At 38.6% G+C, this 22,732-nt stretch overlaps 3 protein-coding genes, 1 long non-coding RNA gene and 1 pseudogene across 8 annotated transcripts; 4 read left to right on the top strand and 1 right to left on the bottom strand.

Annotated features, from left to right (window-relative positions):
- The first annotated feature begins 214 nt into the window (after window positions 1-214).
- On the top strand, window positions 215-2,289 carry LOC114924470 (phosphatidylinositol N-acetylglucosaminyltransferase subunit A-like; annotated as a pseudogene).
- A 1,096-nt stretch (window positions 2,290-3,385) lies between these two features.
- Window positions 3,386-5,208, top strand: LOC112709651 (phosphatidylinositol N-acetylglucosaminyltransferase subunit A-like). The gene is made up of 3 exons (XM_072203718.1): window positions 3,386-3,987; window positions 4,118-4,690; window positions 5,029-5,208. Exons 1-2 carry the CDS (start codon window positions 3,895-3,897, stop codon window positions 4,595-4,597), a joined length of 573 nt encoding a protein of 190 aa, XP_072059819.1. The 5' UTR covers window positions 3,386-3,894; the 3' UTR covers window positions 4,598-4,690; window positions 5,029-5,208.
- Window positions 5,209-9,880: 4,672 nt separating this feature from the next.
- LOC112712661 (phosphatidylinositol N-acetylglucosaminyltransferase subunit A-like) lies at window positions 9,881-11,817 on the top strand. The gene is made up of 3 exons (XM_072203721.1): window positions 9,881-10,342; window positions 10,473-11,045; window positions 11,381-11,817. The coding sequence occupies exons 2-3, from the start codon at window positions 10,521-10,523 to the stop codon at window positions 11,561-11,563; spliced, it is 708 nt and encodes a 235-aa protein (XP_072059822.1). The 5' UTR covers window positions 9,881-10,342; window positions 10,473-10,520; the 3' UTR covers window positions 11,564-11,817.
- Window positions 11,818-12,014: 197 nt separating this feature from the next.
- LOC140172995 (uncharacterized) lies at window positions 12,015-13,845 on the top strand. Its single transcript, XR_011866146.1, has 2 exons — window positions 12,015-12,102; window positions 12,188-13,845. It is a non-coding gene; the product is annotated as an uncharacterized lncRNA (long non-coding RNA).
- Window positions 13,846-14,768: 923 nt separating this feature from the next.
- LOC112712659 (phosphatidylinositol N-acetylglucosaminyltransferase subunit A) lies at window positions 14,769-21,440 on the bottom strand. Of its 5 annotated transcripts, none has more exons than XM_025765582.2 (9): window positions 20,951-21,426; window positions 17,760-17,940; window positions 17,057-17,629; window positions 16,544-16,698; window positions 16,254-16,344; window positions 15,975-16,091; window positions 15,785-15,888; window positions 15,303-15,393; window positions 14,769-15,212 (listed from the first exon to the last, which is right to left on the bottom strand). In XM_025765582.2, exons 2-9 carry the CDS (start codon window positions 17,874-17,876, stop codon window positions 15,132-15,134), a joined length of 1,329 nt encoding a protein of 442 aa, XP_025621367.1. In that variant the 5' UTR covers window positions 17,877-17,940; window positions 20,951-21,426; the 3' UTR covers window positions 14,769-15,131. The 5 variants fall into 5 exon arrangements, 4 of the variants coding, with proteins under 4 accessions (XP_025621367.1, XP_025621366.1, XP_072059821.1 ...); XM_025765581.2 differs by having other exon boundaries at window positions 17,039-17,629; XM_072203720.1 differs by having other exon boundaries at window positions 17,760-21,440.
- Window positions 21,441-22,732: the final 1,292 nt, after the last annotated feature.

Here is a 22,732-nt window from a genome sequence, read left to right on the forward strand (position 1 = left end):
AAGGAATAAATCAATGAATCAATCAAAATAGAATGCTCACCAGCCTAAGAAGGCAACTGAGTTTGCTGCTTCTGCTGCTGAGCCCCCGCAGCTGAACCCTTCTCGGGTGGAGACGCTGGTGCCGCCGCGGTGATTTTCTGTGAATGGTCCTCGGCATCGTCATCTAACAAATGGAAAGTGTTCGCCGTCGCCATTTTCGGAAAGCCAGTGCGACATGAAGTGCGACGAAGCATACCAGAGAGAGAAGTGTCAATGTCATCGGTGCGGTTGGGTGCTACGGCGAAGAAGGAATGCCGGCGCAGCTCGGAGTGCAACGGAGCAGATCAAAGAAAGAGTGGGAGGAAGCAGGCCAAAGAGAGAAAAGGAGCCTTGTGGTTTACCTTTTCTTTTCTTTTTTCTTTATTCCTAAAATTTGTGAGGCTGACACCTGGATGAAAGTTCCACAGCAAATATACAAGTAGGAGAGGAGATTAAGTTAAACACCCTCATTTTTCACCCTAGATCTCCGCAGCCTCACTTTCTTCCTCTGCCTCCAACCGCTGCTTCTCCTCTCTTCTAAGGTTCCCTGCTTCTCCGCCAGCGCCAGCCACTAGTTCGTCGCCGTTCATCGATGGTGCGTTCGACTTCGCGTTCTCCGCAAGTCTCGATGAGGCGCTGTTCCCGGCGAGATTCGCTAGAGAAATGGATCGCCGTGTCAGGTCTGGTGGCTCGTGTGTTTATTCGCTAGCAAGGCCCAAATGAAATAAATTATATCCCCCGATGGATGAAAAAGTCTATGATTGGATTGGGTCTGGGAGACACTTCACTCACAATCTTATTTCTTATTCATCTTCTTTTCTCTTCATGTGTGTTTTGTTTCTCTAATTCTCCCAATCAAATTTTAGTCTCAGGAGTCTTCTCCAATAATTCCAACGAACGAGTGTCAAGACTAGCCTCGCAGGTTAATCAATGGATAAAAAAAGCACAGAATCATGATGGTCTCTGATTTTTTCTATCCCAAATTTGGTGGCGTCGAGAACCACATCTATTATCTCTCTCAGTGCTTACTCAAGCTAGGCCACAAGGTCATAATCACATTCTCTGTAATTCAATCAATTTGTTAGTAAATAATTTTCTGCTTATGCTGTTAATTTCTTTTTTTTTAATTTCTATGAATTAAAAGAAAAATATATGATACGAGTATTATCGAATTCAGGTAGTGGTTGTAACTCATGCATATGGAAACCGATATGGGGTTAGATATATGACTGGTGGTTTGAAAGTTTACTATGTTCCGTGGAGGCCTTTTGTTATGCAGAATTCATTCCCAACCTAATTTCCCTCACTCCCCATTATTAGAACCATTCTCATTCGAGAAAGAATCACTATTTTTGATGGACATCAACCATTTTCCACTCTCTGTCATGAAGCTCTCATGCATTCCAGAACCATGGGGTACAGGGTTGTATTCATAGATCAATCTCTCTATGGATTTTCGGATGCTGGAAGCATACATATGAATAAAGTCTTGGAGTTTACATTGGCTGATGTGAGTCAGGCCATATGTGTTTCGCCTACGAGCAAGGAGAATACAGTGCTGTGGTCAGGACTGCCCCCGAAGAACGTTTTTGTTATATCTAATGCTGTGGAAACTACAATGTTCAAGCCAGCGGTGGGGTAGCCGAGCCACTCGGAGATTGTTATTGTTGTTATTAGCCGGTTGGTTTATCGCAAGGGAGCATATTTACTTGTTGAAGTCATTCCAGATGTATGCCGTCTGCATCCCAATGTGAGTAGATGATTGAAAAAAAAAAGGAAAAATATTTTTGGTTTTTATTGCATCACATATTTTGAGTGTAATTCCATGCTAAGGTCCCTTGTGAGAATGGTTTGACCTTTCTCTACCGTACTTCAAATTGCAATTTTTTTGTTTGGTTCAATTTCTCTATGGTTCTTGCCCTATTGCTCTATATAAGTTATATTGCTTTTGTGTAAAAGTCTAAATGCTACTTTTCAAAGCTGTAGTGGGATGTTAAATATGTGAAGTACCTATAAACCTCTTTGAGAGGCCACAGCATTCCCAAGGAGTTTGCACATTGCTTTCTGATGATAATTGGAATTGTAGGTTCGTTTTATTGTTGGAGGTGATGGACCTAAGAGTGTGTGGTTGGAGGAGATGAGAGAAAAAATTCTCTTCAAGATCGATTTGAAATGTTGGGAGCTGTGCCACATGCACAAGTCCGATCTGTTCTAATATCAGGACACATCTTCTTAAACAGGTTCAGCTTCCTTATATTTTCTTCCTTTTAAGCCCCAAACCCCAAGCCCTAAGCACCTAAATCCCTAAACCCTAAACCCTAAACCCTAAACCCCTAAACCCCTAAACCCCTAAACCCAAACCCCTAAACCTTAAATCCTAACCCCCTAAAACCCTAAAACCTTAAACCCATAAACCCCTAAAACCCCTAAAACCCATAAACCCCTAAACCCCTAAACCCTAAACCCCTAACCCCTAACCCCCTAAACCCTAACCCCTAAAACCCAAACCCCTAAATTCCTAAACCCTAAACCCCTAAACACCGAAACCCCTAAACCGCTAAACACGAAACCCTAAACCTCTAAACCCCTAAGCCCCTAAACCCCTAAGCCCCTAAGCCCATAGACCCATAGACCCAAAGACCCTAGACCCTAGACCCTAAACCCGAGACCTTTGAGATAGGAAGGGAGCGGAATAACGTGTGAGCTATGGCTCATTGGTAGCAATTTATGAATTTATATAGAACGTCAACAAAAAAAAAATACTGAACATGTAAATCTGAGTTCAATATTGAAACCCATCAATAAAAGCCAACATGTCAAATGAAAAGCCCAACAGTTTCAACAAAAACCAAAAAAAAAATATGAAAAATAAAATCAAACAACACAAAAAGAGAAGTGAAAAAAGGAATAAACCAATGAATCAATCAAAATAGAATGCTCACCAGCCTGAGAAGGCAACTGAGTTTGCTGCTTCTGCTGTTGAGCCGCCGCAGCTGAACCCTTCTCAGTTGGAGACGCTGGTGCCGCCGCGGTGATTTTTTGTGAAGGGTCCTCGGCGTCGTCATCTAACAAATGGAAAGTATTCGCCGTCGCCATTTTTGAAAAGCTGGCGCGACATGAAGTGTGACGAAGCATACCAGAGAGAGAAATGTCAATGTCGTCGGTGCGGTAGGGTGCTACGGCGAAGAAGGAATGCCGGCGCAGCTCGGAGTGCAACGGAGTAGATCAAAGAGAGAGTGGGAGGAAGCAGGCCAGAGAGAGAAAAGGAGCCCTATGATTTACCTTTTCTTTTCCTTTTTCTTTATTTCTAAAATTTGTGAGGCTGACACACCTGGATGAAAGTTCCACAGCAAATATACAAGTAGGAGAGGAGATTAAGTTAAACACCCTCATTTTTCACCCTAGATCTCCGCAGCCTCACCTTCTTACTCTACCTCCAACCGCTGCTTCTCCTCTCTTCTAAGGTTTCCTGCGTCTCCGCCGGCGCCAGCCACTAGTTCGCCCCCCTTCATCGACGGTGTGTTCGACTTCGCATTCTTCGCAAGTCTCGACGAGGCACTGTTCCCGGCGAGATTCGCTAGAGAGATGGATCGACGTGTCAGGTCTGGTGGCTCATGTGTTTATTTTCTAGCAAGGCCCAAATGAAATAAATTATATCCCCCGTTGGATGAAAAACTCTATGATTGGGTTGGGTCTGGAAGACACTTCACTCACAATCTTATTTCTTATTCATCTTCTCTTCTCTTCACGTGTGTTTTGTTTCTCTAATTCTCCCAATCAAATTTTAGTATCAGGCGTCTTCTCCAATAATCCCAATGAACAAGTGTCAAGACTGGCCTTGCAGGTTAATCAATCGATAGAAAAAAGCACAGAATCATGATGATCTCTGATTTTCTCAATCCCAACTTTGGTGGCGTCGAGAACCACATCTATTATCTCTCACAGTGCTTACTCAAGCTAGGCCACAAGGTCATAATCACATTCTCTGTAATTCAATCAATTTGTTAGTAAATAATTTTCTGCTTATGCTGTTAATTTCTTTTTCGTAATTTCTATGAATTAAAAGAAAAATATATGATACATGTATTATCTAATTCAGGTAGTGGTTGTAACTCATGCATATGGAAACCGATCTGGGGTTAGATACATGACTGGTGGTTTGAAAGTTTACTATGTTCCGTGGAGGCCTTTTGTTATGCAGAATTCATTCCCAACCCTATTTCCCTCACTCCCCATTATTAGAACCATTCTCATTCGAGAAAGAATCACTATTGTCCATGGACATCAAGCATTTTCCACTCTTTGTCATGAAGCTCTCATGCATTCTAGAATAATGGGGTACAGGGTTATATTCACGGATCATTCTCTGTATGGATTTTCGGATGCTGGAAGCATACATATGAACAAGGTCTTGCAGTTTACATTGGCTGATGTGAGTCAGGCCATATGTGTTTCGCCTACGAGCAGGGAGAATACAGTGCTGTGGTCGGGGCTACCCCCGGAGAAGATTTTTGTTATACCTAATGATGTGGACACTGCAATGTTCAAGCCAGCGGTGGTGCAGCCGAGCCGCTCGTAGATTGTTATTGTTATTATTAGCCGGTTGGTTTATCGCAAGGGAGCATATTTGCTTGTTGAAGTTATTCCAGATGTATGCCGTCTGCATCCCAATGTGAGTAGATGATTGAAAAAAAAAATGAAAAATATTTTTGGTTTTTCTTGCATGACATATTTTGAGTGTAATTCCATGCTAAGGTCCCTTGTGGGAATGGTTTGACCTTTCTCTGCCGTACTTCAAATTACAATGTTTTTTGTTTGGTTCAATTTCTCTATGGTTCTTGCCCTATTGCTTTGTATAAGTTATATTGCTTTTGTGTAAAAGTCTAAATGCTGCTTTTTAAAGCTGTAGTGGGATGTTAAATATGTGAAGTACCTATAGAACCTCTTTGAGAGGCCACAGCATTCCCAAGGAGTTTGCACATTGCTTTCTGATGATAATTGGAATTGTAGGTTCGTTTCATTGTTGGAGGTGATAGACCTAAGCGTGTGTGGTTGGAGGAGATGAGAGAAAAACATTCTCTTCAAGATCGAGTTGAAATGTTGGGAGGCGTGCCACATGCACAAGTCCGGTCTGTTCTAATATCAGGACACATCTTCTTAAACAGGTTCAGCTTCCTTATATTTTCCTCCTTTTAAACCCCAAGTCCCAAGCCCCAAGCCCTAACCCCCAAGCCCCATTCCCCATTTCCCAAGCCCCAAGCCCCAAGCCCCAAGCCCCAACCCCTAAATTTCTAAATCCCTAAAGCCCTAAAGCCCTAAGCCCTAAGTCCTAAACCCTAAATCCTAAACTGATTTTTTTTAGAGAGGTTTTGGAGGTCAACCAGACCAGCTAAATAACCAGTTTTCGATTAATCCGATCAAACCGACCGATCTGGTCCGGTTTTCAGAACCTTGCTCAGTCGTCACCTACATGGAAGAAAGTTGAAACAGATCAACAAATAACAAATTAAACAATATAGTCAAACTCTTCAATATCATAAAAGAATGCTACGCTAACGAAGTACCATCATATATATCAGTTTAAACTTGTGATTATTATAATGGATATAGGTATAATATGGGATTAGAATTGTAAATCAATTAATATAATATCCCTAGCTTAACTGCATTCAGTTTTAGGGTATCTAGTTGGTTAGGAATTGCTATTATTAGAGAACTTGTTATCTACCTTTCCATACTTGTGATCAAGAATTATATTCATCTCAATCTTGGTCAAGAATCATCTTTATCTCAGCCTTACTTGCTTCAAGTCACATACTATTACAATTATGATTATAATTTAATAAAGAGTAATGCTAGGGAATCAAAAGAGTATTAGTCAAAAACCAGCCAAATACCTTTGGGTGAATTCAAAATCTCTACGAGTTAATATATATGGATGTTTCTTCTGCTAAGTATCAGAATGTTTCTTTTTTATACTAAATGGATGTTCTTTTATATATTTTTCGAATTTTTTTGTATTGCAAATGTGAATGTCTCTATTTCTTTAAAAATTTTAAATTTTTTTTTAAATTTTATAAATATTTAATTATTTTTGCTAAAATATAATTGGATGTTTCTTTTGTTAAGTATTAGAATATTTTTTTCATATTAAATGAATGTTTTTTTTATAATTCTGTAATTGTGCAGTTTGCAGTCTCTTTAATCATTAAAACGGCACCTAATATCGCAAAACGCAGAGAGCAACATCTGCAACAAAAAAAACATGAAATAAAAATAAAAAATAAAATTTTATTATTTTCACTTTTTTTATAAAATTTAAAAATAAAAAACACTAAAAACAAAATAAAAATAAAAAAGCAAAAGCCCATCCTTAGATTACTATCAATTGAACTCTACAAATCAAAGTCAACATTTTTCCTATACACTTGCTACTTGGATTGAACACAGAACACCTAATCAAGTGTTTAAAGATCAATGAAACTCAATTATTTCATCTTTCTTCAATCTTTTTTGATTCAATTGAAGCATGGCGGCAACTGTGTCAGAGAGTGGTGGCTCCTCCTCGGAATCGGTATTGATATTCATGGGGAGAGGCTGCTCCAGCGCCATCCCCTATCCGAAGTGCCTCATCTCTCCCTCTCATCCTCCCTATCACGTTTGCTTCCAATCGCTCTCTCTCCCTCCCAATCGAAACGTGGAGCGCGTCATCGACGCACTGGAGCTTACAGAGGTGCGTGATGAGGGAATTGAACGCGTTCTTGCGAGTGACGCCACAGTTGAGGAAGGATAGGGTTTGAAGGAGGTGGTTGAGGAGGGAAGAGGAGAAGGTTTTGTCAGTGACGAAGTCGAAGGTGGACTTCATGCTGAAGCAGTTGTCTTGGATGCGCTTATTGAGGGCGTCGCGAAGAGCATAGAAGTCGCCGGCGCTTCTAGTAGCATTGGTGAGAGAGAGGTCTGTGTGTGTGATTGTTGGAGGTGGATAGGTTAATGTGAAAGAGAAGAAGAAGGCTTTTATAGGTTTTAATTAGGTTTACTTAATTAATTTAAAAAATTTTAAATTGAATTTAAAAAATTTAAAATTAATTGTTAATATAAATTAATGTGGTTTTGTTTAGTTTTTGACTAATAATCTCTTGATTCCATATACTTTTCCTTTAATAAATATAAAAGGCTTCTATAACAATAATTTCCGTTACTTCCGCATTGAAGTTCAATGCATAGTTATTTCAAATTTCCTTACACAAAATACTATTATTATAGAGAAAGAAGTTGAACTTTTCTTCCAAAAAAACTTCACTTCTTTCATCTTCTTCTTCTTTCTTTCTTTTTTTTTTTTTTTTTGAAATCAAGAAACAAAATCTTAAGCTACGCATAGCGTTTGCAACGCTAGAGTCAAACTCATGTTTTGGTATCACAAAAGAGTAAAAGGCTTGAAGAGACCTAATTAATTCTTTATTTGGGAAGCAATTGTAGTGTTTGCATATGGAGTGTATATAGGTTTTATTATGTTTCAAGATCATTGTGTTTTATGCACATGCTTCTCTTTTAGTTGCTGCTAGAGCTCTAAAATTTGTCGCGTTTTAACTAAGAATTTAAAAGAAAAAAGTATGCATTTATATACAATGAAGGCACGTTTCTTTAATCTCCAAAGAAAGATTGATCAATTAGGAGAAGCAGCGTGTATAACACTTTTAAGTTTTAAGTTACAGATTTGATTAAAGTATTGGGTAATACTAGGGAGATAAAAAAAAGATAAATTCTCTACATACAAGTATTTTTTTATACAAGTCTTTACAAGTGCACCTCCTTCTTCTTCTTCCTGCACGTCTTCTTCCTCTTCATCTTCTTCTTCTTTTCTTTCGTTTCTTGCCTTCTCTTTCTCCTTCTTCAACCGTTACTGCACGTTTTCACTGCACATTCTTCTTCTTCTTGCTGCACATTCTTCTTCCTCTTCCTCCTCTTCTTCTTCTTTTCTTTCGTTTCTTGACTTCTCTCTCCTTCTTCAACCGTTACTGCACATTCTTCTTCTTCTTCCTTTTCCTCTTCTTCTTCTTCTTCTTCTTCTTTTCTTTTGTTTCTTGCCTTCTCTTTTTCCTTCTTCATTTACGTGCTTTTCTCTCTGTTTTCTTTCTTCGTTATTCTCGATTTCCATTATTTTTTGACATCAAGCTCTGAAATCGTTTTTGAAGAAGAAGAAGCACCAAAAGATGAGGAGGAGAAAGAGAAAGAGTTCTAAATGATGCATAATTTGTACTTCAACGAATTTTGGGTATATTTCTTAAATCCTTTGGGTGTAGTTTTGTAATTCTTTGGGTGTATTTCTGTAATCCTTTGGGTGTATTTCTATAATCGTTTGGGTGAATTCCTGTAACCGTTTAGGTGTATTTCTGTAATCTTTTGAGTGTATTTCTGTAATCGTTTGAGTGTATTTTTGTAATCGTTTGGGTGTATTTCTAAAGTTCCATTATCTTCAAATTTGGCAAGAAACTCGTTTTCATGGAGGAAGAAGAAGAAGAGTCATTTATAATGCATGGTGAGTAGCGCGCTTTGGAAACAGGAAGTGGTTGAATAACGTGCGTTTATTTATTTACTCTTAAATGTGGGAGTGTAATGCGTGTTTTTTGTTGGACTTGTGCCAACTTGTAAGACTTGTAAGTCAAAAAGACTTGTATGTGTAACAGGCCTCATAAAAAAACAGCAAGAATTTATCTTATTTAGCATTCATTAATTGTCGTAACAATTAATTAATGCTAAATAAGGTAAGTTATGACTGTTTTTTGCTGATTTTTTTTTTTACTACCAAACATTTCCGTTATTAAAAACAGTTTCAGGGTTCATGATCATCCGGAGATCTTTCTTATTTTATGAAATTTTTTTTGGTCGGTGGATTAGACAACCTCCAATCCTAGGTACCCCAATCAATTGGACAACCCTAAATTTTTGGTACACAATATACACCCACACACTCCGCACATACTTACCAATTTTTTCTTCTCAGTTGCAGCTGGTAGAACTCGAACCCGAGACCTTTGAGATAGGGAAGGGGCGGAATGCCGTGTGAGCTATGGTTCATTGGCGGCAATTTATGAATTTATATAGAACGACAACCAAAAAAAACACCGAACATATAAATCTGAGTTCACTATTGAAACCCATTAATAAAAGCCAACATGTCAAATGAAAAGCCCAACAGTTTCAACAAAAACAAAAAAAATATGAAAAATTAAATCAAACAACACAAAAAGAGAAGTAAAAAAAGGAATAAACCAATGAATCAATCAAAATAGAATACTCACCAACCTGAGAAGGCAACTGAGTTTGCTGCTTCTGCTGCTGAGCCACCGCAGCTGAACACTTCTCGGGTGGAGACGCCAGTGCCGCCGTGGCGATTTTCTGTAAAGGGTCCTCGATGTCGTCATCTAACAAATGGGAAGTGTTCGCCGTCGCCATTTTTGGAAAGCCAGCGCGACATGAAGTGCGACGAAGCAGACTAGAGAGAGAAGTGTCAATGTCGTCGGTGCGGTAGGGTGCTACGGCGAAGAAGGAATGCCGGCGCAGCTCGGAGTGCAACGGAGCAAATCAAAGAGAGAGTGGGAGGAAGCATGCCAGAGAGAGAAAAGGAGCCCTGTGGGTTACCTTTTCTTTTCCTTTTTCTTTATTCCAAAAATTTGTGAGGCTGACATCTGGATGAAAGTTCCACAACAAACATACATGTAGGAGAGGAGATTAAGTTAAACACCCTCATTTTTCACCCTAGAGCTCCGCAGCCTCACCTTCTTCCCCTGCCTCCAACCGCTGCTTCTCTTCTCTTCTAAGGTTCCCTACGTCTCCACCGGCGCCAGCCACTTGTTCACCAACCTTCATCGATGGTGCGTTCGACTTCGCGTTCTCCGCAAGTCTCGACGAGGCGCTGTTCCCGACGAGATTCGCTAGAGAGATGGATCACCGTGTCAGGTCTGGTGGCTCGTGTGTTTATTCGCTAGCAAGGCCCAAATGAAATAAATTATATCCCCCGTTGGATGAAAAACTCTATGATTGGGTTGGGTCTGGGAGACACTTCACTCACAATCTTATTTCTTATTCATTTTCTCTTCTCTTCACGTGTGTTTTGTTTCTCTAATTCCCCCAATCAAATTTTAGTCTCAGGCGTCTTCTCCAATAATCCCAACGAACAAGTGTCAAGACTGGCCTCGTAGGTTAATCAATGGATAGAAAAAAACATAGAATCATGATGGTCTCTGATTTTTTCTATCCCAACTTTGGTGGCGTCGAGAGCCACATCTATTATCTCTCTTAGTGCTTACTCAAGCTAGGCCACAAGGTCATAATCACATTCTCTGTAATTCAATCAATTTGTTAGTTAATGATTTTCTGCTTATGTTGTTAATTTCTTTTCCGTAATTTCTATTAATTAAAAGAAAAATATATGATACGAGTTTTATCAAATTCAGGTAGTGGTTGTAACTCATGCATATGGAAACCGATCTGGGGTTAGATACATGACTGGTGGTTTGAAAGTTTACTATGTTTCGTGGAGGACTTTTGTTATGCAGAATTCATTCCCAATCCTATTTCCTTCACTCCCCATTATTAGAACCATTCTCATTCGAGAAAGAATCACTACTGTTCATGGCCATCAAGCATTTTTCAATCTCTGTCATAAAGCTCTCGTGCATTCTAGAACCATGGGGTACAGGGTTGTATTCACGGATCATTCTCTGTATGGATTTTCGGATGCTGGAAGCATACATATGAACAAGGTCTTGCAGTTTACATTGGCTAATGTGAGTGAGGCCATATGTGTTTCGCATACGAGCAATGAGAATACAATGCTGCGGTCGGGGCTGCCCCCGGAGAAGGTTTTTGTTATAACTAATGTTGTAGACACTGCAATGTTCAAGCCAGCGGTGGTGCAACCGAGCCACTCGGAGATTGTTATTGTTGTTATTAGCCGGTTGGTTTATCGCAAGGGAGCAAATTTGCTTGTTGAAGTCATTCCAGATGTATGCCGTCTGCATCCCAATGTGAGTAGATGATTGAAAAAAAAGGAAAAATATTTTTGGTTTTTCTTGCATGACATATTTTGAGTGTAATTCTATGCTAAGGTCCCTTGGGGGAATGGTTTGACCTTTCTCTGCCGTACTTCAAATTGCAATATTTTTGTTTGGTTCGATTTCTCTATGGTTCTTGCCCTGTTGCTCTGTATAAGTTATATTGCTTTTGTGTAAAAGTCTAAATGCTGTTTTTCAAAGCTATAGTGGGATGTTAAATATGTGAAGTACCTATAGAACCTCTTTGAGAGGCCACATCATTCCCAAGGAGTTTGCACATTGCTTTCTGATGATAATTGGAATTGTAGGTTCGTTTCATTGTTGGAGGTGATGGACCTAAGCGTGTGTGGTTGGAGATGAGAGAAAAACATTCTCTTCAAGATCGAGTTGAAATGTTGGGAGTCGTGCCACATGCACAAGTCCGATCTGTTCTGATATCAGGGCACATCTTCTTAAACAGGTTCAGCTTCCTTATATTTTCCTCCTTTTAAGCTTTCCAATGATGATATTAGAATTTGTACATGTCACCATGTTGTCTAATTTTGGAATTCAAGCAATGTTGGAAACTTATGTTATTTTCATTTTGAGAGCTTCAACATTCAGGTCATTTTACAATCCATATCTATTGTCAATCATTAATAATGTTTGAATTATTTCAGTTCGTTAACTGAAGCTTTCTGTATAGCCATATTAGAGGCTGCTAGTTGTAGATTGTTAACAGTTAGCACACGTATTGGAGGAGTTCCCGAGGTGGGTGCAACTTTCCTTCTTTTCCCGATTAAGTATGAGAATAAATGCTCTTTATTCTTTAATTAGTTTAATTTTTCTTACAAAAATCTGTTTCTTTCCAATTCCACAATTTTGGAATGCTGTCTTGCAAGGATTGATATGGATTCACTTCTTTGCTGTATAGGTTTTACCATATGACATGATCATTTTGGCAGAACCTAATCCTGGTGATATGGTGCTTGCAATTGAAAGGGCAATATCAATACTGCCAAAAGTTGATCCACAAGTCATGCACCACCGGGTGATTGTTGTTTGAGGGATACGTCCCTGATTCAATTGGTAAAAACTAGTTCTTCTTTAATTTTTTTCTTTTTTCCTTTTTGTAGATGAGGGAACTCTATAACTGGCATGATGTTGCCAAAAGGACTGAAATTGTATATGATCGTACTTTGAAGTGCCCCAATCAAAATCTACTTGTACGGGTCTCACGGTACATTCTTAACATTATATGTTGAATTTGATTGTAATGGTATTGTATACTTTTCACTTTAAAGTTGTAAAGGGAAATCTGGTTTTTATTCTTTTTATGTGATTTGTTGATTACTTGAGGATAAAATTACTTGTTCTGCTTCTAACATAGTTTAGTTGGGTTGGTAGCTGGCAAAGCAAGGAATCATTAGGTTTTTCATTTAGTATCTACACTATTATATTTATTCTTGCTATGCAGATAGTTTTTTGGATTACTAAATTAAGAAACAGAACATGAAGCTGATTATTATTTGTGGATTTTTCTCTTCCATTCGAAGATTAATGTCAATTGGATATCAAAGCCTACTTAAGGAATGAAGGGGTAGTTCTAGTAGAAACTGATAGTCTGTGTTTTGTCATATACCTTTATTGCGGAGTGTGGGCAGGCAAGCTGTTATGATAGTTGATTTTTTGTTTTGGCGGCTATTGGAACTATGGCAGGTAAGCTAGTGGCCTTAGATATGCTTGTCATTTTTAGCTTATTTATGTTTTTAGCCTATAAGCATACTACTTGCATTTCTACTTTATTAGCCTGCAGAGGACATTGAGGAGATGCTAGATTTAACTCTTCCACACATCTCCAACAAAGAGACATTGCAAGAAACCGAATGAAATGCGTATACTGAATTTTCATTACTGTCTAGTCTGCAATGCAGAATACAAAGAGGATATTTTATTGTTTAGTTGGCTTCATTGCATTGCTGGACTAGGCAGCTTCTGCACCAAAAATCAGAGGCATGAAGCATTTGGATTGCCATTTAGATTTTAGTGAGACAAGGTAGAAGCTTTGTTAGTGACATAGTGTCAATGTGTTAGCATTTACTTTGTTTAGTAATCAAACATGTCAATTTGGTCTTTGAAATTGAAATCATGATTTATTTATTTTTTCTGAGGTGCTTAGAGTTTAGGACTTTAGGTTCTTTCTTCCACGAGAATTTGCGACTTCCAGTTTTTGTTCCTTGGAAATAGTCCCACAAGAAAGATCCTCTCTTCCATGTAATGAAAATTATGTTTGAGATAGTTCTACTGACTATATATGTATGCTTATTGATCGGCTAGTTTAATTAAATGCCTAAATTGCTTTACAAATTTGGCTTGGCCTTTTGTTTTTGGTCATAACACTGTTAGGGCTGGGCAAAAAGATCCAAATTTTGGATTTTATACCCAATTTAGACTAGATCATTTGAAAAAAACCAGTATCAAATAAAAAGAAGTCAACCAAATTATATCAATTTTGTAATTTAGTTTTTTAATCCAAACCATTTAAACAGTTTCAGATCTGGAACCAGAATCAAATCCAAATTTAGATCCAAAAAAAATTCTAATCTGAATTTGACATTGAGTTTGGTTTTGCAGTTCACCATTAACACACACAGCCTCTTCTTCTTTCTCTTTGGATCGTTGCTGCACCGCCGCTCTGTTCTGCCATCCACCTTTCTCTTGGGGTACCAACGCTCTAGAAAAGTGTTGATAGCTTTGTGGCTTCGGAAAATGAGACTTGGAGGGAGAGAATGAGGTAGGTAATGATGTTTGGACTTATGTTTATTGAGATTGAAAGCTTCTACCCTAATGATTAGGATTAGTCTTGAAATTCATAAATTACGTGGGAATTAGGGGTCTTTGCTTGTTTTGATTTTGGTTCTCCTAATTGCTAGTTGTAATGTGAAGGTTGTTGAGATGGAATTTTGAATAGAGCAGAAAAAAAAAAGATACCATATAAATTTGAACATCTTTTAAGTCTGAATTTCTTGTTGCATGTTTAAATCAATGCAGTATCATTTAAAAAGAAAAGAAGAGCTTTAAATTTATGTTTTCTGCTCTATTCATGATTCCATCTCAACAACCTTCACATTACAACTAGCAATTAGGAGAACCAAAATCAAAACAAGCAAAGACCCCTAGTTCCCATGTAATTTATGAATTTCAAGACTAATCCTAATCATTAGGGTAGAAGCTTTCAATCTCAATAAACATAAGTCCAAACATCATTACCTACCTCATTCTCTCCCTCCAAGTCTCATTTTCCGAAGCCACAAGGCTATCAACACTTTTCTAGAGCGTTGGTACCCCAAGAGAAAGGTGGATGGCGAAACGGCAGTGCAACGACGATCCAAAGAGAAAGAAGAAGAGGTTGTGTGTGTTAATGGTGAACTGCAAAACCAAACTCAATGTCAAACTCAGATTAGAATTTTTTTTTGGATCTAAATTTGGATCTGATTCTGGTTCCAGATCTGAAACTGTTTAAATGGTTTGGATTAAAAAACTAAATTACAATATCGATGTAATTTGGTTGACTTCTTTTTATTTGATACTGGATTTTTTCAAATGATCTGGTCTGAATTGGGTATAAAATCCAAAATTCGGATCTTTTTGCCGAGCCCTAACAGTGTTATGACCAAAAACAAAACCATTAAGTGTAAGTTAACAGGTCAAGCCAAATTTGTAAAGCAATTTAGGCAGTCAATTAAACTAGCCCAATCAATAAGCATACATATAGAGTCAATAGAACTATCTCAAACATAATTTTCATTACATGGAAGAGAGGATCTTTCTTGTGGGACTATTTCCAAGGAACAAAAACTGGAAGTCGCAAATTCTCGTGAAAGAAAGAACCTAAAGTCCTAAACTATAAGCACCTCTCAGAAAAAATAAATAAATCGTGATTTCAATTCCAAAGAACAAATTGACATGTTTGATTACTAAACAAAGTAAATTCTAACACATTGACACTATGTCACTAACAAAGCTTCATGCCTCTGATTTCTGGTGCAGTAATGAAAATTCAATATCACAATACGCGTTTCATTCGGTTTTTTGCAATGTCTCTTTGTTGGAGATGTGTGGAAGAGTTAAATCTGGCATCTCCTCAATGTCCTCTGCAGGCTAATAAAGTAGAAATGCAAGTAGTATGCTTATAGGCTAAAAACATAAATAAGCTAAAAATGGCAAGCATATCTAAGGCCACTAGCTTACCTGCCATAGTTCCAATAGCCGCCAAAACAAAAAATCAACTATCATAACCACGAAGAACAGCTTGCCTGCCCACACTCCGCAATAAAGGTATCTGACAGAACACAGACTATCAGTTTCTACTAGAACTAGCCCCTTCATTCCTTAAGTAGGCTTTGATATCCAATTGACACCAATCTTTGAATGGAAGAGAAAAATCCAGAAATAATAATCAGCTTCATGTTCTGTTTCCTAATTTAGTAATCCAAAAAACTGTCCGCATAGCAAGAATAAATATAATAGTGTAGATACTAAATGAAAAACCTAATGATTCCTTGCTTTGCCAGCTACCAACCCAACTAAACTATGTTAGAAGCAGAACAAGTAATTTTATCCTCAACTAATCACATAAAAAGAATAAAAATCAGATTTCCCTTTACAATTTTAAAGTGAAGAGTATACAATACCATTACAATCAAATTCAACATATAATGTTAAGAATGTACCGTGAGACCCGTTCAAATAGATTTTGATTGGGGCACTTCAAAGCACGATCATATACAATTTCAGTCCTTTTGGCAACATCATGCCAGTTATAGAGTTCCCTCATCTACAAAAAGGAAAAAAGAAAAAAAATTAAAAAAGAACTAGTTTTTACCAATTGAATCAGGGACGTATCCCTCAAACAACAATCACCCGGTGGTGCATGACTTGTGGATCAACTTTTGGCAGCATTGATATTGCCCTTTCAATTGCAAGCACCATATCACCAGGATCAGGTTCTGCCAAAATGATCATGTCATCTGGTAAAACCTATACAGCAAAGAAGTGAATCCATATCAATCCTTGCAAGACAGCATTCCAAAATTGTGGAATTGGAAGAAACAGATTTTTGTGAGAAAAATTAAACTAATTAAAGAATAAAGAGCATTTATTCTCATACTGAACAGGTAAAAGAAGGAAAGTTGCACCCACCTCGGGAACTCCTCCAACACGTGTGCTAACTGTTAACAATCCACAACTAGCAGCCTCTAATATGGCTATACAAAAAGCTTCAGTTAACGAACTGAAATAATTCAAACATTATTAATGATTGACAATAGATATGGATTGTAAAATGACCTGAATGTTGAAGCTCTCAAAATGAAAATAACATAAGCTTCCAACATTGCTTGAATTCCAAAATTAGACAACATGGTGACATGTACAAATTCTAATATCATCATTGGAAAGCTTAAAAGGAGGAAAGTATAAGGAAGCTGAACCTGTTTAAGAAGATGTGTCCTGATATTAGAACAGATCGGACTTGTGCATGTGGCACGGCTCCCAACATTTCAACTCGATCTTGAAGAGAATGTTTTTCTCTCATCTCCTCCAACCACACACGCTTAGGTCCATCACCTCCAACAATGAAACGAACCTACAATTCCAATTATCATCAGAAAGCAATGTGCAAACTCCTTGGGAATGCTGTGGCCTCTCAAAGAGGTTCTATAGGTACTTCACATATTTAACATCCCACTACAGCTTTGAAAAACAGCATTTAGACTTTTACACAAAAGCAATATAACTTATACAAAGCAATAGGGCAAGAACCATAGAGAAATTGAACCAAATAAAAACATTGCAATTTGAAGTACGGCAGAGAAAGGTCAAAACCATTCCCACAAGGGACCTTAGCATGGAATTACACTCAAAATATGTGATGCAAGAAAAACCAAAAATATTTTTCCTTTTTTTTTTTTCAATCATCTACTCACATTGGGATGCATACTCACATTGGGATGCAGACGGCATACATCTGGAATGACTTCAACAAGCAAATCTGCTCCCTTGCGATAAACCAACCGGCTAATAACAACAATAACAATCTCCGAGCGGCTCGGCTGCACCACCGCTGGCTTGAACATTGCAGTGTCCACAGCATTAGGTATAACAAAAACCTTCTCCGGGGGCAGCCCCGACCGCAGCACTGTATTCTCCTTGCTCGTATGCGAAACACATATGGCCTGACTCACATCAGCCAATGTAAACTGCAAGACCTTGTTCATATGTATGCTTCCAGCATCCGAAAATCCATACAGAGAATGATCCGTGAATACAACCCTGTACCCCATGGTTCTAGAATGCATGAGAGCTTCATGACAGAGAGTGGAAAATGCTTGATGTCCATGGACAATAGTGATTCTTTCTCGAATGAGAATGGTTCTAATAATGGGGAGTGAGGGAAATAGGGTTGGGAATGAATTCTGCATAACAAAAGGCCTCCATGGAACATAGTAAACTTTCAAACCACCAGTCATGTATCTAACCCCAGATCGGTTTCCATATGCATGAGTTACAACCACTACCTGAATTTGATAATACTCGTATCATATATTTTTCTTTTAATTCATAGAAATTACGAAAACGAAATTAACAGCATAAGCAGAAAATCATTAACTAACAAATTGATTGAATTACAGAGAATGTGATTATGACCTTGTGCTCTAGCTTGAGTAAGCACTGAGAGAGATAATAGATGTGGTTCTCGACGCCACCAAAGTTGGGATAGAAAAAATCAGAGACCATCATAATTCTGTACTTTTTTCTATCCATTGATTAACCTGCAAGGCCAGTCTTGACACTCGTTCGTTGGGATTATTGGAGAAGACGCCTGAGACTAAAATTTGATCGAGAGAATTAGAAAAACAAAACACACGTGAAGAGAAGAGAAGATGAATAAGAAATAAGATTGTGAGTGAAGTGTCTCCCAGACCCAACCCAATCATAGAGTTTTTCATCCAACGGGGTTATAATTTATTTCATTTGGGCCTTGCTAGCGAATAAACACACAAGCCACCAGACCTGACACGGCGATCCATCTCTCTAGCGAATCTCGCCGGGAACAGCGCCTCGTCGAGACTTGCGGAGAACGCAAAGTCGACCGCACCGTCGATGAACGACGGCGAACTAGTGGCTGGCGCCGGCAGAGACGCAGGGAACCTTAGAAGAGAGGAGAAGCAGCGGTTGGAGGCAGAGGAAGAAGATGAGGCTGCGGAGATCTAGGGTGAAAAATGAGGGTGTTTAACTTAATCTCCTCTCCTACTCAAGGTTCTGAGAACCAGACCGGTCATCAAACCGCTCTAGTCACTGGTTCACTGGTTTATTGGTCCAACCGGTTCAACCGGTGGTTCAACCGAAAAAACCCATTTTAGAATAAAATAATAAATAAATTATAAATATGCAAGTATTAAGTTGAGGGTATAGGGTAGTATGAAATTTTTCCAATGGAGTGGTAAGTTACTTTTTTAGGATTTCTTTTTTTTTTAATAGTAAATACAAAATTGCCAGATGAAAGCATGATACCAAGCAAGTACAATTCCTCATTAGTACACAAAATGTTAAAAGAAATATCTCACAAGAATAGGAAGAATATCAAATGAATTATCATAAATCCAACTGAAAAAAATAAACATAGTACTTGGATAAACAAATTTGATAACATTATTAATAACAAAGTTGGCAGTGGACTACTGCTAGAAAGACTTCACCAAATGAAAGAGCATGCAGGCTTTAAGAGATAATAGACTTGGATTTGTGCAGCAGCATTTTGGATGAGTTGCTTTGAGGACCATTTGGCGAAACTAAGCTTTCTTGGTGAAACTAAGTGCTCATAACAAACTAAGCTTTCTTGGTGAAACTAAGTGCTCATAACAAACAGAAACAGTTTCTCAAGATACATAAATAAGTGCTCATCCTCTGAAAATAATCATCTGAATTGATACAAGGCAGGAAAAAATGACCATAAGTCTCTTTACCCAAGTCAAAATAAACAACTATATCTGAACTCAACAATCAGCCTTCAGCACCAAACATTACAAAACATTAACCAATAATCACACTAAACCTGCAACCAGCAATTACAAAACAGCAACTACAAAACAACAACAAACATTGTACATTATAAAACATTCCAAATCAGTGATGACACTAAACCTGCACCCAGCAACCAGCAACCAGCAATTACAAAACAGCAACAAACATACAAAACATTACAAAATATTACAAGAAAATTTGAACAAAAATTTCAGAAATTAAAAGAAAGAAGAAGAACCGAGCATTCAGAATTAAACAAATAAGTAACTATTTCAACAAATCCGTAACTATTTCAACAACAAATTAAATACCAACAGCAGCAATGCAGCATAACAAATCACTTCTCGCAAATTTCAAATTCAAAACACTGATCACAAATTAATTAATTTCAGATTCAAAAATCACAAATCACTCATCAGACATTCAAAATCAAATTCATAACACTGAAACAGCTCAAAATAAAAAACAAATTTCTTGATTTTAGCTAAGTAATTTTTGGTAGAAAGACTCGGTTTCTTCACACTTTTTAGCTTATTCTTGAATTGTCTCAATTTTGTTTTGTTTGAACTTTGAAGCAATGAAGTGCTGCTACAACTTGAATATTTGACTAAATGCTTAAAAGACTGAATAACAAAAGACTAATACACAAGTTTAAAAAAAAAATTGAAAAGCTGATTGAAACAGGGGAAAAAGAAATCCAAGGGTCACTTTCGCTCTCATCCAAGGCTGTGCTGGATTGGAAACAACCAAAAAAACTGAAGCAGCTTAGGGGTTTTTTGGGTTTGACCAAGGTTGCGAGAACCGGACTGGTCAAGTAACTGGTTCATTGGTTCAATGGTTCAACCGAGGTCGAACCGTGGTTGAACCGGTTTAGTTAAATATAACATAAAATTATTAAAAATTCAAAGTGGCATATATTGTGAGATAAGGTGCAGAGCAATTAAAGCATTGTATGAATTAAAATTGGTCGAAGCTTGGTTCTTTCATTTAAGTTTCTCAATCTTCATGTATATATAACACATTAGCAACTTCTAAGCTTGGTCAAACAATATCAGTTCCTGATATAACAGAAGATAATGATCCATTATAGGCTACCTAAATTTGAGGCCACAAATTTTAGTATGGTGCAGGGAGAAAAAGAAATCAGTATAGTCTTCAATTTGAACTAGAAGAAGCAATTCCACAGCACAGTAAGAAGCTCAGAATACACAAAAACTGAACAATTAAATTAACTAAACAAAAAAAAAACACAATATAAAAGCATGAATAACCTTTATAAATTAGGTTTCCATTCCTGAATTTTCCATTTTCATAAATTAGGTAATCTTTTTGTTCTTTACTTCTTAACTTCATTCTCTTTTTCTATGAATAAACTACTCCTTGTTTGAACTTCATCCAACCATTATTTTAAAGCTATATAGTAAATCCAATGCAGAATTGTAGCAATGTTTCTCTTTTGAATCAATGACAGCAAAATAACAATTTACCAAAATAACAAGTAAAACAGATTGGATTTATAACCCAATCTGGCAATCTCAGTAGAATTAATTCAATATCAATCTCAGCAAATATAATCTCAGCATAATTAATAAATTAAACTTAAAAAAAGTAAATTTATAACTCAATCTTAGCAGAATTAATTCAACATCAACTGACTGAATTCAAATAAAACTTCAGAAAATGAATATCTCAAAACTCAGCAGAATCATCAATAATATATCATATGTATATTCAGAACAAAATAAAGAAGAAAACAATGTAATACAATTACAACAAATTGAACATTATTGAAGAGGATAAAGGGGAGGTTTTACGTTATCTGGATTGCCAGCGAAGGAGAGGAAAAGACAGCATAGAGCCAGCGAGATAGAGAAATTCAAATTGGGAATTTTAGTAACGTGAAACAGATAAGCGACGACAGTGAGACACGGAGCAGAGAGGCAGCGACGACAAGACTGGCGGGGAGACGAGAAGGGGACACAGAAAAAAACGACGAGGAGGTGAGAAGAAGAAACGACACGGCAAGGAGGGGAGAAGCAGTGACGACCCACGGCGAGGATTGGAGAAGCGGCAACGACCAACGATGAAGAGCAAAGAAGCAGCGACAAAGAGAGCTCGAACAGAAAAACGGCGATGCCAACAACAGCCCCGAACCGACCTTAGCTTCTGGCGACGCGAGGAGAAGAGCAGAATGAAAGGGGAGATGGTGATGGTGGCTCTGATAGGGTTTCGCCGTTTAGGAGAATCTAGGGTTGGTGAGGGTGTTTGTTAGAGAAAGAAAGGGGATAACTCAGCATTGGGTTTTTGTTTTTTCTCTGGAATCAAAACGGCGCCGTTTTGATTGTTGGATCAGCGAACCGGGACTTGAAAAAACCCGGCCGGTTCACTCGGTTTGCCGATTAACCACCGGTTCATCCGGTTTTTAAATCGGTTTTTTGCATAACAGTTCTAAAGACAAATCGGACCGGTCAAATGACTGGTTCCCGGTTAATTCGGTCAAACCGGCCAATCCGTTCCGGTTTTCAGAACCTTGGGTTTGACAGCTCAAACTCAAAAACAAATTCACTAACCTTCCACCGACAGCAGGATGACGACGGCTACTAGACGGCGCAGCAGCTGGAAGCCTTGAACACCGAAGTCACCGACGAAGACTGGACGACGTGCCGAGCTAGAAAGCCTAGAAGAGAAGGTCTGACCGCATAGATTTGGAACAGGGGAAAGAGGAGGATTGAGAAGTAGAAAGCGGATGAAAGACTGCGGCGAGTAGGAGGATTGAGAAGTAGACAGCGGCGCAGCAGAGAAGTGGATGACGGCTTGATCGAGAGGAGGAGGAAACGGCGACACTTGTGATGATTCTTCCTCTATGTGAGCGCGACGGCGGCGAAAGAGAGCACCTTCGAAGCTAGAAGCCTTGAACATAACACAAAAGAAGGAGACACCGATAGAAGGAGCACCTTCGAATGGGACAGTGGCTGCGGTGAAATAGAGCTAGCGCCAGCGGGACCGTGGCAGCGCGAAAGGGAGGGACTGAGCTCGCCGGCGTTGAGAGGAACGGCTAGCTCGAGGGTGATGGGAGGGACGAGGGAGCGTGTGCTGCTGCGCCGTTGGAGATTTGGAGTGGGTTAGGGTTGGTAACGCAAGAGTTGGGGAGGGGGTTACTGAAAGCTAAACGCGCATTTTGAGTGTTTTTGGGCCAAGCAAAAAATCGGCCGGGTCTCGGTTCGGTTCGACTGACTGGTTACCGGCCGGTTTAGCGGTTCAACAACGGTTTTTATTTTTTTCGGTTTTGGCATAAAACCGAATCGTAATTCTCACCGGTTCACGGTTCGAACCGGTTTTTAGAACATTGCTCCTACTTGTATATTTGTTGTGGAACTTTCATCCAGGTGTCAGCCTCACTAATTTTAGGAATAAAGAAAAAGGAAAAGAAAAGGTAAACCGTAGGGCTCCTTTTCTCTATCTGGCCTGCTTCCTCCCACTCTCTCTTTGATCTGCTCCGTTGCTCTCCGAGCTGCGCCGGCATTCCTTCTTCGCCGTAGCACCCTACCGCACCGACAATATTGACACTTCTCTCTCTGGTCTGCTTCGTCGCACTT

This window comes from Arachis hypogaea, chromosome 9 (assembly GCF_003086295.3).
Source record: "Arachis hypogaea cultivar Tifrunner chromosome 9, arahy.Tifrunner.gnm2.J5K5, whole genome shotgun sequence".
Lineage (NCBI taxonomy): Eukaryota > Viridiplantae > Streptophyta > Magnoliopsida > Fabales > Fabaceae > Arachis > Arachis hypogaea.

Coding starts and splice junctions, on each gene's coding strand:
- LOC112709651 (XM_072203718.1), top strand. CDS start 3,895: ATGATGATCTCTGATTTTCTCAATCCCAACTTTGGTGGCGTCGAGAAC. Junction 3,988..4,117: donor TACTCAAGCTAGGCCACAAG/GTCATAATCACA, acceptor TATCTAATTCAG/GTAGTGGTTGTAACTCATGC.
- LOC112712661 (XM_072203721.1), top strand. CDS start 10,521: ATGACTGGTGGTTTGAAAGTTTACTATGTTTCGTGGAGGACTTTTGTT. Junction 11,046..11,380: donor TATGCCGTCTGCATCCCAAT/GTGAGTAGATGA, acceptor TTGGAATTGTAG/GTTCGTTTCATTGTTGGAGG.
- LOC112712659 (XM_072203719.1), bottom strand. CDS start 17,876: ATGGATAGAAAAAAGTACAGAATTATGATGGTCTCTGATTTTTTCTAT. Junction 16,699..17,038: donor ATGTGAGTATGCATCCCAAT/GTGAGTAGATGA, acceptor TTGGAATTGTAG/GTTCGTTTCATTGTTGGAGG. Junction 16,345..16,543: donor GGACACATCTTCTTAAACAG/GTTCAGCTTCCT, acceptor GAATTATTTCAG/TTCGTTAACTGAAGCTTTTT.